The sequence below is a fragment of the Lipophrys pholis genome, assembly GCF_963383615.2.
Source record: "Lipophrys pholis genome assembly, chromosome: 6".
Taxonomy (NCBI): Eukaryota; Metazoa; Chordata; class Actinopteri; order Blenniiformes; family Blenniidae; genus Lipophrys; species Lipophrys pholis.
The window spans coordinates 5,894,008-5,910,668 of NC_137629.1; the positions used below are offsets into that span (position 1 = coordinate 5,894,008).

Below are 16,661 nucleotides of genomic sequence, written 5' to 3' on the forward strand. Positions count from 1 at the left end.
TGTTTCAGACCCCTGTGGCCCTGCCCTTGTTTCTCCCTACAATTTAAGTGTTTCTGGTATCCTGCATTCTCATGTTATTATAAGATCAGTGTTTATGTTCAGAGCTAATGACCTGAACACACTGGCACATCCACCAACATGTGACCCGTCACTTCCAATAACAGCAGATATCAGGATTAATCACCACATGTTTTCTTTTTCTCCCCTCAAAAAACCCAGCGCTATCGCTGCTAATATTTAGTTTTATATGTTGGTTTGTGGTTTGAGTTCATACTGAGACTTGAGATCTTATAGAATTGTATTATCATTTGTAACTTAACATTAAGAAACTAAAGATGAATTGTTGAATGGATGCATAGATTTACAGCAAGGATTTAAATATACAAGTGAATATTTATAGGTTGTGATTTAACACAGAATTAATAAAATGGCGTCAGCAAAATAACATATTTTAGCTTGCTACATCTGAAAATCTGGACAAATAGATAAATAACAATCCTCTGTTTCTCCTGAATCGTATGAAATTAAGAACTGTGTCAATTTAAATGTTAATACACACTGACAAGGATGTTTGACAGTAAACAGCAACATTGTCAGCTTTTGGCTTTGCACTGCTTCCCCTTTGTCTCGCCATGGCAACAACCTTTCCTCCAGGTCTCGCAGGAGTCTTCCGAACTCGCCTTGCTTGTTATTATTGTTTATCTCTTGTCAATCACCCAGATCACTGGCATGCTCATCCATATGCATGAGCCCATCATTACATGTAGCTGCTCATTGGCTGCAGGGCCCGGCGGTGCCGTGCCAGCCTTTGTTCACTGCTGTAACAGGTGATTGTAGCAGACTGGCACATTGCCGGGTATCGTTTTCATGGTGCAAAAGTGCACATGTGGGGCAAGGCGATAAGTATGGCCCTGTTGGATTAGAGCTTAAGCAGGAGAAACGAGTCCCCCATGGGTTTAATTGTGGTTTATTTTGGCACACAGCACATCACGCTTTTCTGCATCAAATGCTAATTTGACAATGGAATTTGAAATACATTATGCGAATTCGGCGAAGCTGAAAAAAATAAGACAGGAAAAAAGGAGTTGAGGTATTGAATAAACAAAGTAAAAAGCAGGGAAAACAGAGTGGGAGCTTAGTTTTGGTGCAGTGTCAGATGTGCTTCAGAAAGTGATGGCCGGGACCCAAGGTTCAACATGTACTTTGCACTGATCATCACCAGGCTGCTGATCTCCCTCCACAAGGTCCTGGCCAGGTACTCAGGTCCTCAGGTTGAATATTGATTAAAAGCACACATACACAGACTCAGATGCTTGCACTCCAGCCATTTCATGCTCAGTACAGCACAACAGTTAATTTTTCATCATGTACAGTCCTTTCAGCTCCTCCTCTGGCATACCGGATGCTGCATTTTCTTAGCCGAGTAAAAAATTGTTTTCTGTTTTCACATTCCAGCTCTGTGTCTTTGTTTCCATGACAGATGGCACATCACTCAAAGAGACACTCTCAGACAGAAGACCCCACAAACAAATTAATTCCTATTACTGTTTTGCATGCCGACTCTCTTCCTGTTTGATTGACAGACTCATCATATACCGGCTCTGTATTCGGACGAGTATGTGAGACGCTGCAAATGTGCACAAATGAGAGACGGTGTTATTGCAGTGCAATAAAGTTCACAGTCTTCTCCACCTTGACAAGTTTATGTGTGAACAAATGTTCTGCATATAGTTTGACTTTATGTTCTGTGTAGGAATAGTTTTATCAAAAGTGATGATCAGCAAAGTTCAGTGTTGAATAAATATAATATATTTAAGTGACTTCACTAAACTTCAACGATTCACACAATATTCCTGTGAGGTAAAACAGATTTGGAAACATCTTTTCTCTTTCTCTTTCTAGTTTCTTTTGTTTCTCTCTAAATGAAGCGGTGCTGTCACATCTCGCACATTTAAAAAGTAAATCTCATGCATAATTCAATTGAAAGTTCTTGAATTGTCATGTTAGAATAATTTCAATGGCTGATCCAGAGGACATAATTGGCATTTGCTGTTGTTTCTGCTTTCAATTTTTCTGCTTTACATTGTTTTTCTTAAGAAGAACAAATGTTCTATGGGTTGTGTATATACTGCGTATAACTCTGCTCTTACGTGTGTGTGGTTTTCTCTTTTTCTTCTGCACGTGATCCTATCCTTAACTTCTCGGGTGCACTTCTAATCCTCTTCCATACTAGTCATAATAAGCAGAAGTGCTCAGGTGTGCACATAAATAAATAAATAAATAATAGTCCATATTTCATTCTAAAAGACAAATTTAATGTCACAGTAAGTCTGTCAGGTTTTCCAGCCCTGGCCTTCAAATTAATCCCTCCCCCATCTCTCTCTCTCTCTCTCTCTCTCTCTCTCTCTCTCTCTCTCTCTGTGTTTGTGTGTCTTTCTCTCAGATTGCATTTCTCATTTAGTTTAATGTGATTTTAGAGTCTGTCACACTCAGTTTGCTGCCTGTCAATCTGTCAGCGCGGCTGCCCTCACACTGAGATTTGAGGTATTTGTATTGTTTGGCAGAGTATATTTTGTACACCATGTAGCCTGTATGACTGATGTTCATTGTTGAACATATTTACTGCTGAGACACAATTTGCTTTTCTCGATTTCGTTATCCATTGTCTTTTATTTTTATTTTTACTTTAATGTTCCTCCTGTCATCACACTATAAAGATGAAAACATTCATGTAGTTCAATTGCAATCAACATTAGGACACATATAATGTGGCTCTTTATTTTGTTTTTGCAAAATTACAATGAAAGAATCAGATTTGGTGATTAAACTTATTAAGTATGACACTTTTCACTGTCAAAACAGCCCCAGACTCAGAAACCAGAACTCCACTTCATTGGCTTTGTTCCACATAATCATTTCCACCGCTTTAGTAGTAACCTTTTGTTTGAAGTGGATGCTGTCTACTCCCACACAGTATTGTGAAGCTACACCCCCCCTTGACACGTAGCTTTAAAAAAGATTTTTTTTATTCTTTCTTGAACTGTCGCAGGTCTGTTTGAGTCGTAAGGTTTGCAGAGTGTTGAGACGTCTTCTTGTCTGTTGATAATTTGGCGATTGATTCAAGCTGAAGTCTTCACTGATTTGCCACGAGCCAGGTAGGGCGCCTGCTGAGGTGTCACGACGGGGGAACAGCAGTCCCATGTTGCTCTTCAAAACAAAGCACGGGCAGAATACCACATGTTTCTCTGTCTCATAGAATTGAGGAGAAAATCAATTAAAAGGAGAAAATCACATCTTCCAAGCACATGGCAGATATGGGTCCTCTTCCGTCTTTGTTACAGGCCTCCCATAGGCCTTTTAGAAAGGCGCTCGGTTTACTCAGATCATCTTTTAGACATCAGGTGTTTCTCTCATTTTTCCTTTATTTAACCCAGCTTAATAAAGATTTTATTGCTTTGAGAAGAGCTTTATCGATTGACGTGTCTCAGACTATCTTAAGGGTTCTTCAGCTTCTTTATCATCTTGACATCACTGCTGGGAATATGCTTCTTTGTCCCCTTGGTACAATTGGCGGTAAAGTAGTTGCAGTTATTATTTGAGTCAAATTCAAAGTTCACCCATTGCTTATTATTTTGAATGCAGTATTGACATAATGTTATTACTGTTTTCCAGTGTGTAATGTTGATTCTATATGTACCAGTGTATGCACACAGTCGCTGACATTCAAAGTATATGTAAGCTTTTTCTCCCTCCTTTCTCAATGCTAGATTTGCACAAGCACGGTTAGAAAGTGTTTGGTTAAGTTTCAATCTAACGCATGCCCACTTCTGCCCCGCATTTTGTTGGCATGGGCATGCCGGATGCTGTGAAACTGTGAACTTGATTCACTGGAAGCTGGCTGACAGCAGCGGAGATCAAAGTACGGAAGTGAAAGCCCTACAGATACTGTCATCCTCTACAAATGTTTAGTGAACCGTAACCTGTATCTCATTACTTTAACACTCTCCTTTACCCTCGCAACTGCTTCGTTCCTCAAGTACAGATCCTTCACAGCTTCGGATGGTAGACTGGAATTATTTCACCAGATGCAAACGTCCAAATGACTGAGCAGGGAAAACACCAGCAGCAGTGTTGTGAGGCTTCCTGCGAGTCCTTCACTTGACCTGCTGTCAGTAAATCTATAATAAATTGATTGAGTATTGTGTGCAATGATATCCTAATCTGTTTCCTGAATTGAAATAACAACCATAAACAATTCACCGCACGTTTGTGTTATGGATATTCCACAAATTGAAATTTAACACGTTCTGACAGACAGGCATGCTTTGTATGTTTTCAAACTGATGGAAATAAAATGTGCTGTCCGTCCGCTGCCGTCCCTGGCAATGATGTATTGATTCTGCTTCGTCAAATTGGCTGTTGATTGACTTATCAAACATTTATGCTTATGATTGGATCATGGCATTAAGAGGAGAGAGATATATGTATGAAAATATTGACAATCGTATGATTGGAATCATCAGTGTTGCTGAAGCTGTTGCACTGGTTGGTTTGCATGAAGTTGAAAAGGAATCAGGAAATATTCCATTTTTTTTTGTATTTATTTTATTTGATGATGCATTTTGTCCCTTCAATATTAGGTTATTTTCATTCCACATATGCCAGGCTTATTTAGCAGAGTAAATTCATCACTACATTGTATCTGCTCGTGCTAGTTTTTTCATATATATACAGTATATATATAATTTATTTTGTTTGCTTGTTTCTGACACAGACATACTAAGCAGGATTTATGGGGTATTAACCTGAACAACCAAACTCTCGCTGATGCCGTTCTCTTTTTCGCTTTATCTCAGCACATGTGCTGATATGTAGCGCCTTCATCCCCGCCCAAGGCAATAAATGAATGTGCAGTGTTGCTAGCATACTTCCAGTAATCTCTCCTAGACTGCTGTGTGTGTCTGGTGGCCTGTGGTGAGAAGTCTGGCCCAGCATCATCACCCAGTCTCCCACATCGCTACACATATGGCGCTGCCTTTGTGTCAATTGTACTCTGTGGGGTTTCTGATAATTAACAAGATGACAGACAAATGAAATGACAAGCACAAGGTGAATTTGTTTTTCCACTGCCTTTCTGATTTCCACTGTATTTCTGTCTTGCTGTTGCGTTCAGCTGAACAATGTGTTGATACGTTTTAGAAATGATTTAGCATTTCAAGATAAATCCACTGATAATGCAATAATGGTATCCACGTAGGACAAGGCAAATCCAAGATTCAGATGTTAGTCTCATTACATTCGTGTCCCCCCAGTTATTACGTATCGATACACATCAGAATCTTAATGAGATGCTTTCAAAAACACTGTGTTCATTTCAAATTGACAGTTTTCACAAAGAAGAGTTGCAGACACTGAGTCCTAACTGTTTTTTTCTTTGTTTGTTAATAACATTTTTTCTGGAAGTAACAGCAGAGCAAATGCTAACCTTTCCTTGTGATGTCCACATTATCGCCTGGTTATTGATATTACACAGAATCCCTCAATAGTTTCCCCCTATTTAGATACCAGATAACAAAACTAATATAAATTCATTGGAAAAAACTTTATTTGCAATAACTATTGTAATATAAATATAATGCAGTCCTGAAGTGATGCTGCTTTATTCAGAGCCAATAACACATTGTCAAAGAAACTACTCAATAATCCAGCGAGTAATACATCATAAAAGTTAGAGTAGAATCTTTATTCACACTGAATTTTGTTTCATTTTTCAGTAATAGAGAAGATCCTTATGTTTGTTAAGCTTATTTGAGGTCAGAGTTGCACAGAGCTGAAGCCTATATAAGCCAACACAGGGCAACAAGGCAATCATCCACCCACACACATATTTACACCTATGGCTACTTAGAGGTCACAAGTTAACCAAAATGTGGTTGGAGGGAGCTGGAATAGCTGGAAAGCCATTCAGACATTAGGTGAACATGCAAGATTCACATTGATTTACAAAGTCCCATATTTACTATTGAAATATTCCTGCTGTGAGACAACAGAGCTAACCACAACACTAGTGTGCCACCTTTTTGTTTTCCTTTGTACGGTGAAGCCTAAGTGGATTCTGCCAACACTTAACGTCTTTATGGAGCCTGTTATGCATTTATGAACTGATAATGATTGCCTGCACAATAACAGTTTACATTTCAAATGTTGCTCTGAAGAAAGAGGACCAAAGGTATAATATTTATTCAAAGGTCATTTAACCTCAGTATGATTGTTTTTACACTTTCAGTTAAGCAAATGCTTTGTTTTAAGGATGTCATCATCACTCCTTTGTGCTTCTTCTGATACGATGTCGCAGTAGCTAATTGGGGATTTGGCAAAGCAGCGTTTGATTTAATGGCTCCATCCTCAACAGGGCTGCATCGCTTGCATTATAGCTTGTTTTTTTTATACTGCTGGATTCCCCCAGGGAAGGACGGAGATGTCATCATTAGTCGGCAGTAGACGCTGGCTGTGTTGTCTGTCAGGGCTGCTGAGGTCTATAGCATGGTCAGCCAGGCCCGTGGCCCAGCAGCAGTCTCTGCTCTCTGTGTTTTCCCTGTGTGTGCTCCCATCTGGCCACGTGATCCCGCGCCAGTCTGCTCCCGCTGAATAAATTTGGGGCGCTAATGAGGAAGGAAGCTCTGCGACGAAGTGGAAAAGGGCACCTCTTCCTCTTCTTCCCCTCTGAGAAAAAAGAAGAGGAGGGGGGGGAGTCACTGTGGTCAATTTTATTAACTCGGATGACCTTCACACAAACAATTAACATTTACAGAAAATGCGGCCCCTCCTGTTATTTCGCTCATCTCCATCTTAATCTTCAACCTCAACACAGGCAGCTTTGTGTTATTATTAGTATGTTTTTCATTTCTTCTAACTCCTACAAGGGAAATTCTTCAGACAGCAGCAAATTAATGGAAAACTTGTTGCATTTTATAGACAATTGCAAGGTGATGTGGATTATGCAGAAGAAGGTCAGTCATCTGAAGGTCCCCGCCATGTTCAGTAATTGGCTGAGGGCCACTACTGTTGCAGTAAAGAACCAACAGTGAGCAGCAATTATGTGACCTTATCTTCCCACTTTTCTCACTGACAGCAAATATCTATGCATTCTGGCTGAAATATGGAGCAATAAAGATTTACATAAAGTATGAGCAGTGTTTGCTTTGACATCGTTACGAACCAGGAATTAATTTTCTGGTCATTTGCTGACATGAATGTATCTGTTCTGTTAAGATTTAAGTTTCAATGCTCAGATATATGTTAAAATAGGAACATATGCACATATATACACACACTTTTTGTATCTCCTCCTGGTATGTAAACTTTGTCTGTGAGTTCATCTTTACACGGACAGCATTAATCGTCAGTGTGTGTGTGTGTTGGTGTTTGTGTTTGTGTGTGTTCTTCCATTTGTAGAACCTGATAAAGAACCTGCCGGAGCAGAAAGAGCTGAGTGCGCTGGCGGAACTAAAGGGTGAATATGAAGAGCTGGTGGAGTCAGAACAGTTTGGCATTGTGGTGAGTATAATTTCCTGGAGCCTACTGGATTCCCAAAGGAAAACACACAGTATACACAATTATAACCCCAGTCTGTTAAAGTCAAACACTTTCAAGGATGCACCGTTGAGAAAATTCTACATTTTCTTCATTACTTTCTGACTTTTGTTGGAAAATGCTTGTTTTGGACATTTGGATAGATATGACGAGGAAATTAGGCTATTTCACATTCAGAAGAATTCATCCCCAAGAGTAGCATCAATGAATAATTTAGGAATCCGACAATATGAAAGAGAATTTTTTATTGCACAAAGTCCATTTCTGGTGACCCGAGTGTCAAATGAGAGGGGGCTACGGTTGAATATGACTGAAGTAAAGAACAGTTCAGTCCTTCTGATTAGGGTTGAGCGTCAGAAAGTTAGTAAATGACATATTTTGACATCGTCTGTCAATGTTATCTCATGACAAAATCAAACCCTAAGGCTATGAATCCTGTTTGTAATGAAGTTCTTTGAAAGGCACACAGCCGGTAGTCAGCCGGCTTGGTGATGTGTCCCAATCCTCTTATCAATTTACCATGAACATCCAAAGTTTTGTCTATTGTAGTAGTGAGATAAACAACGCTGTGATTAACGTATTATATGCTTGGATTATGACTCGAACAGCTTCAGTCATCTAATGAGCCAGATTTAAAACAGATTATGTAAACATTCAAACTTCATTGCCATATCTTCCCTAGATAATAAGGAGAATCATGCTTCTTTTGCATTATTGATCTGTCTTAAAGACATTATGATCACGCACGGGTGAGTTTATCCTGTGTTCTCACAAGGATCAGACTTAACTATTGAGGCTGGTTGAAAAGGCAGGGCTGAATTGTTGCAGTGTAAATGTGTTGTACAGGAAGCCGAGTACATCATCCAGCTGCGCTGACCTTTCCATTTAGTTACAGCTGTAATTACGTTTTAATTAACTGGCTTTGCCATCCATTTGCCAGGTGAATAACCAACACTTTAGGCAATGGTGAAAAGAAGCACTGTCTTCAAAGTTAACTTTACAAGGAGATCTTAGAGTTACATTATACGTTTTCTCAAAAGACATGTTCAGTCAGACCCGAGGGTCACAGGCATGCTCCATCATGCTGGTTATTCTCTTGATTCACTCACATTTTTTTTTTTCTAACCTTTTTCAGAAGATGTAATGAAGCAGAAGGCGGCAGCATTAATCGTGATTCCACCAGTGTTGCGATCGTATACCTTCCCACTGATGAAGTAGCTCCTCATCGTGGAGATATTTAGTTCCTGAGGGAAATAAGCCACTTTGAAGCTTTCCTCTGCCAGAGCTGTCACCAGCGCGCCTGCTTTCAATGCGATTTCCACTTATTGTATACAAATCAATTCAAGGAAAAAGGAAGGAGTGTGTTTGTGCATGTGCCTGTGTGTGTACGCACAGCCATCTGTGCTGAGAATTAAGGTAGATGGGAATGTGTGCGTGCATTTGTGTGTCACATAGATTTTATTTGTTTTAATTCTCTCTTGTTTTCCTTGTTATTTCCTCTAAATTCAGTTTGGTTTTATTTATTTATTTATTTATCTATTTCTTTAGTGATTCAACTCCCATGTCTGCCTGTATTGATTGGAGCTGTTCTATTATTTATGACAAATCTGTTTAATAGGAGATTCCTTGTTCCACGTGAAAGTCGTGAGGAATGCAAAAAATGTGTAAAACCCATTTGCTAAAGAGGGTAGTTGATTTTCTGGTTATTAGCAGCAGCAGTAATTACACTGGAGATTCAACATGCTTGTGATGGCAGGATGGTTTAATTATGATATAACTATAAAGGCTTTGTTTCCTGCCTGTGCCTATATGTCTTATAAAAACGTATAGCATCAAGTCACAGAATAACTTTGATATATGCATCTAATCGTAGCTTGTGGAATTCATGGTTTAGAGCCAAAACAGTTACATTTACAAAGTATTTTGTGCTCTAATGCAGATCATTCCTCTTCATAGAGTAGTTTTTCTAATAAGTGCACTGGTCTGCGACAGCTGCTTTTTTGCCATGAGAGCCACCGATTTATTGTAATTAAGAAACTCCAAAAACATACTGTATATTTTTTAAAGAGTTCCTTATAATAACATTTATTTTGTGAAGGAGACCTGGCCAATAGGCTCGCTAGTATGAAATGAAATGAAAATCCACCCACCAATAAAATATTACACACAATTAAGACATCATATGCAAGTTCACATTATTAATTGATGTGCAACAGTTTGTCAATAGACTTTAGAAATTCTCAAGGAGATGAAAAGGTCTTTTCCATGACCAAGGTGCAGCATTGGGAAGAAAAGAAATGCAAAAAAATGCCCTGAGTTGATTTTGAGGAATCTGAAGTGGAGCCGTTGTGAAGAGTGGGAGTTGTACCCACTCCTGGAAATATGACACAGATTTGTTTGTACTTTGCCCAACATGACCAGGTAAATAAATGAAATCCTGTGCCTTTACTTCCATAGCCTATGAGCCTATATCATATATGGGTTTGACTTTCTGAAGTGAGTGACAAAAAATGTTGATCATTTTCATTATATTAACATTTTTTGGGATGTACCTGTAATAGAGGACTATAATGGATGTTAACAAGAACTAATAAAGAGAAAGGGAGGAAAAACTAAAATCCTTCCTCTGACATGGCAGTTGATGGCACGGTCCAATGAGCTGGTCACGAGACTCAATTAATCTCTGCCATTGGCCACACCTATTGCCTCCCATGACGAAACCTCCTACTCGCAGGGTCACTCAAAAAAAAAATGAAAATTATTAAAGTGAACATGGCTTTTCTAACCCTACTGCGTGAACATGTGCACATTTTAAACAGCTGTCAATATAAATAAAGGAAACAAATTGCAAATCAAATAAGCTGAAGAGCAGGGGTGTCATGCACATATTGTAGTTTTATTGCAATGGTGACATAACGACCTTTAAATTTTAACTTTAATATTTTTCTTTGTTGTGGTACAGAATATATGTGAGGAAAATGTCTATATTTATGCAAAACAATTACTACCGATAATTACTATAATCTCAACATAAAGTCAGTTTAAATGAAATCTTCTGGTGCGAAAATACACTGAAATGTCCAAGAAACTTAAACTCCTAAAGCTGTTGCATTATGGGTGTTTTTACAAACTCATTTGACAGTGTGGCTTTGAGGCTAATGCTAGTTTGCTAGCAATGAGGTCGCACCACCGATATCTCAGCTGAGGTCTCAGCGTCATATTGTGTCTGCTACTCTCAAGAAATGTGTTAAAAATCTATGTTTTATCGGACGTTTTTACCAATTTCTAGGTTGTTTGGCCACATTTTAGCACCCTGCCAGTTTGGGCTCACAGACCTTTTATTAAACAGCCTTGGTGTAGAGCTCACATGAATTGCCTCAATGTGACTGTCTGGGGAAAAACAAGAAAAGAAAAAATCTGTTCTTGTAAATGTTCAGGTTGTGAACCTTTACCATAGCTGGTTTCCCCCGTGTGGCCTTGACCCTCATCACTGTGTCAAGGTCGTTGTGCTTGGTTCACATAATCGAGACTTATAGTGAAAGGCACATAGTTCATAAGCATTCATAAAATATTTGTATTGCTGGTTATTAGAAAAAGTTCAATTCACTATCTTAAAGGAAAAAAAATATGCCTCCCATAAAATAAGGTTGTTTATATTGATTGATTGTCAGTGGTCATGTTTGGGTTGCTTGTTCAGTTTTTATAAATGCAAGCGTACAAGGAAAGGGCAGGCGCGGTGCCCAACTGATTCAAGTGAACAATAATCCATCTTTATATACATCCTGTTGTGTACCTCCAGTGATTCACTACCTTTGTTGTCTATTCCAACATCTGCAGATGAGTTCAGTAAAACTTCTGCGACCTCGTCTTAATGGCATCCTCTTCAAGCTGACGTTCGAAGAGCAGGTGAACAACATCCGGCCGGACATTATGAACGTGACCTTCGCCTGTGAGGAGGTGAAGAAGAGCGAAAGCTTCAGCAAACTCCTGGAGTTGGTATTACTGGTCGGCAACTACATGAACGCCGGCTCGAGGAACGCCCAGACGTTTGGTTTCAACATCAACTTCCTCTGCAAGGTAACACATGCAAAACATGACGTATTGCAGATAATGCTTTAAACTACCCCCCCCCCCCCCCCCAAAAAAAAAAAAAAACCACACACACAAATGACTTCAGATATATTTGGATATAGGTAGTCGTCTCTTTTACATCTATTATCTGGTTGAGAATCAATCAAATTAAAATGTTTTGTTGAAGCGAATAACAGAAACATTGGGAGGTGTGGAACTGCCTGTAAAGACAGCATCTGTGTTCACTGCCAGGTAAAATCACAGCATGCGAACGTGTGAAAGAGAAGACTGGCAGCGGTGCACACTCAGCTCCACAAAGCACAACAAAGCTGTCAGCACCTCGGCAGAAAGAGCCAGGGTTAGTCACTTTACAAAGAAAACAGGGATTTAGGCTTTGATGAAGAGGAAGGTGGCTCTTGAAGTAGGAATTTGAAAATAGAATTTAAAAAAGAAAATAACACAATGAGATCAGGTTTTTTTTCTCTCTATTTTAAAGACACAATTCATTATGTTGTTGTTTGACATGTTTAAACAAACTTCTTTTTTCAAGCTGCTGTATATTAACTCAGATATTTTTAAAAAAAGACTTCACATGAGAGGTCAAACTTTCCTGGTTGCATGCTCACTCATTTGGTCCTTTTTCTTTCTATTTGTTTTTTTTTTTTTTTTTTTACTGGTTTTTCAAACCCCTCTCTTGTTTGCTGGCGTTGACTCAAAAGCTGATCTACTTTAAATAAATCAGTAATGTGGAAAGTTAAATGTAAACACCACCACCTTCCATGCATATTTGAAGCCTGCGGTAATGCAGGTTTCTTGTAGAAAGACTTTTACTATGGAGAATGTAATGCACCTTTGGTATTCCTGCGAGCTGACTGAATCAGTGTGGAGTGTCAGTGTAGAGCCTGGTAACGCCTCAGGGGGCTGATTGGGCCATTATTGATGGACAAGAAAAAAAGTCTGCTTTCTCACTTTAGTCAATCAAGTAAATGGCCCCCTGGGTGGCAGGTCTAGGGTACCTAATGGGCTCATCAGGGAGGAGGTTGATGATGGGAATGAGCAGCAAAAGGAAGGGCACAGGCTGACCCACCTTTCTTCTTCCACCTTGAGCCCTCCACTGCTACCCCTTGTTGTCAAGAAAACACAAATCCCCCCGGGAGCCCGCCTGGTCACATATATCCTGCATGCTCAACTTCTACACCGGCTTCACAGGGTCATTAATGAAATGTGAATTTCATGTCCACACGAACAATAGGTGAACAGGGCATGATGGTAAGACGTTTCATTATATATTTTCAAGGAATATCACAACTGTGCTCTGATGCTCAATAGTTCAGCGTTGATTGTTATGAAGAAATAATATTTTAAAAATACATGCAGAGGCTTTATTTTATTTTCAAATCCTCCTTTGATTGAGAAAATACCCATTTAATCTTCCTTCTTGATAATCAAGCACCACTAGGCAATGGTTCAAATTTGCTTTAAGGTGAAGATATAACAAGCTTTCTATTCGGTAGTTGAACAGTTTTTGTCACAATGTCAGCCTGTTACATCCAGTCCATACACCAGCATGTGTATGCTTGAAGGATAGAGAGGTGGTTCACCTTGGGAGGACAAGTTTAAATGCTATGATGCTACTGATTTGTTTGTAATTAATCAATATCAATCAATAAATAGTCCTTATAAATGTCTCCTTTGTGAACTTCCCTTAGCTATTCGGGTAAGCAACTGTAAGGTCAGGGTGGTCATATCTTGGAGAAGTCAACACTTTAGGGAGTACACACGATAAAATGTTAGAGAACTGCTGGTTTGAACTTTACTTATATGGTACAATGCATTTTTTATGCTTCTACCCACATTGGTTAGCATGATTGTTAATTCACTCACACAAATGGCAACAGTCATCGTAAGCAACATAGGACTCTGCCTGGGGCCCTGTTTACATGACAACGTTTCAAGTGAAATCGTTTCAGAAAAGTTTCCTATTTAGACAACAATATTCTCAAATCGATGTTCTTCACATTGTTCTAATTGTCCATCGACTCGTGCATGTATTTACTACGGCTGTGGTGCACATGCACAAGATCAGTGTTTCAGAAAAGCTGCATTTTCTCCTGTCTACATGGAGTCAGAGTACGAGCATTTTCAAAAAGCTGAATTTTCAGTGACTCCGGGCATCGTTTTCTTGTACACGCCCCCCCAAAATTGCAAAGTCTTCCTTTTTAACTTGAAAATGTGTAAACAGGGCCTTAGAATGGAATATAAATAATATTACAAATTCTTTACAGAGTAGTGATTTACAATAATTCAAATTAAATGATAATATAAAATTGAATAAGCGAATAGAATACAATATCAAATAGGAAATGTATATCAGTATATACATATAAAAGCTAAACAGATACTGATATGTGATTTTATGAAAAAATTCATGACAATATGCTTGATGTGGTGATGCAATGACCATTAGGGAACTTCACTGTGTGGCTTTTCAAGCATTGCCTAAATGCAAGAAAGCAATCAAGATTTTCAATATTTACTGCAAAAATTCCTGCTCAACACATATTCTGCACAAACACAATCACCATAGATTTGATCCCAAAAGCACTGTACAATATTGTGATGGTATTTTGCAGCCATAATGCCGACCCCTATTCCCAGCAGTGGGTTGTTTTGCTCTCATATGCAAATAATGCCTTTAGTTTTATTCTACCTTCCTTCAGATTCAATATAATATGCAATTTTATGGGCAATTATACAATGTGTTTGTCCTTTCCTGCTGCTCCATCTGCAGAAGTTAAATTGAGCAATCAAGGATCCGACAATCCTTCTGTTAGCGAGAGAGTTTTATATTCCCATCGCCACATCTTCTGTTATTAGTTAATTATTGCTTTATTTATTTATTTCCAATCAGGATATTTAAGTGGAAAGTTGTTTGCTTGTAATACATTGTGCCATTTGAAATTCCCACATATACAGCCGCATTATACGAAGCAGTGAGGGGTTTGGAATAATGCCACCTCAAGGCAATTTAAGTTATGAAGGACTGAACGATATCACTGTTCACAATTTGCCATCAGCGACACTGTAATGAAGCATTGTTTTTCCATCTATTTCAAATGAACACATTCATTTAATGTAGTAGCATTTATACTCTCTCCATTCAGTTCCCCTTTTAAAACATCATGGCATAAGACACTTTGTAAGTAGCTGCTGTGAAAAAAAAGAAAAAAAGACATGAGGCATTTTATGAGTAGTTGAAAAAAATAGAGCCGAGGTGAAACTTAAGGTAGCCTAAGCTCTTCAAGGAGAACGTATTTAATCTGGGGGTGTCTGACAGTAAGTCTTTTCAGAAACTATATAATAGGCGGGACACGGCACGGCCCGAGATTAAAATGGACTTTAATGTAGACGAGCTCGCTGCAGCCCAGATACTCCACAACCCCATCGCACAGTTCTCACGATACCGCAAAGCCGCACTGACTGAAACTCTTGATGTGAACTGGCTGGGAAGTAACATCAACACCTCAGGTTTTATGCGGATTCCCTCTGCCCTTCACGAGGCCCTCGGCAGGATGTGTTACTACTACAAACGACATCTGTTTGTACCTCACCACGCTCCTTTTAAAATGCAGCAGACTCACTCAGACAATGCACATCTGTCTTCATATTTCATCCAGCCAATCACTAAACTAATTAATCTATGTTAATTGCACTTTAAACATGGGATCATGATGCTGCATCACAAGATAATTATCTCAAAATATACGGACGCATTTTAAAAACGATCATTTCAATATATTATGCAATCTTTTTTTTGTATATAAAGAGGAGCACATACTTTATCTCACACACACACACACACACACATACACACACACACACACACACACACACACACACACACACACACACACACACACACACACACACACACACACACACACACACACACATGTAAAATCTAATCTACAAGCAGTTCACATTGATGATTATATAACAGACTATCAATTTCGCGGGTTTGCATTCACTAATTTGAATATTGTGCCAGACTGCACAAAATACTAGTAGTTCATGCTGACTGTACCACACCCAATGTGATTTACTACATTAATACTTTAGATGTGTTTATGATTTTGTCAATTTCTTTTGTTGATGTACATTAGCATGACATATTTTATTCCTTGTGCTACAAACTTACTTGCTTGCTTATCCAGTCACATCCTGTCTGCAGCAGGTCGTTACATGTAAACAAATACCTATTATGAATGCCTAATACATGCATAACCGTCATTTAAACACTTGTTTGTGCAGGATGTCACTAATCGGGCTCTCTTTAGATGGTCACCCAGAAACCACACTCAAACATGAAAGCGCAGTTTATTCCCGTGCACTTTTATACTTTTATGCAGGATATTATTGAACCAGACCCAGAGTATGCATAGAGGCAACATGCAAACTCAACACAGGAAGGGCCTCAAAGCTGCCGCACTTGAAATTGACTGAAGGGACAGTGTAAATCACAACAACAATCTGTTATTTAATAGTGCTAATCATTTTATCGAAATTGTTCATATGTTGTTAAATGTGCAGGATTACATTTTTTTGGCAGCTGTGAGAGTGGCTTGTTTGTGAATCAGCAACATTGCCTGCTCTGACTTCGTCTTGTGTTATTGTGTCAGTGATATTCAACTCACAATACTAATTTGCTTCCACTTCCATCACATAATTGTGTGAAACCACATGATCTCTCCATTTACACTCACTGCACTTAATGAAACCTTGGCGAGCCCATCCTCGTACCCTGTATGGACACCACATTAGTTCAGGTTAAAAAGTTCCCTCTAAAACCATTAACACATTTTTTCTGTGACGCTGTGGACGATATGCTCCAGTCTGTAGCTACGATACGGTCTCCACTATTGCACCATGTAATTTAAAATCAGTGCCTCACTGAGTGTACTGCTTAACATTCACAAATGAAATCATTATTTTTATAT

The 16,661-nt window shown here is 38.9% G+C and overlaps 1 protein-coding gene across 3 annotated transcripts in view; it reads left to right on the forward strand.

Moving 5' to 3' along the window:
- diaph2 (diaphanous-related formin 2) overlaps positions 1–16,661 on the forward strand; it is a 391,029-nt gene that overhangs the window by 230,126 nt on the left and 144,242 nt on the right. For all 3 annotated transcript variants that reach the window (XM_080465403.1, XM_080465404.1, XM_080465405.1), the window contains 2 exons: positions 7,456–7,557; positions 11,431–11,670. In XM_080465403.1, the coding sequence (XP_080321529.1) occupies positions 7,456–7,557; positions 11,431–11,670 (342 nt within the window). The remainder of the gene's footprint in view (positions 1–7,455; positions 7,558–11,430; positions 11,671–16,661) is intronic.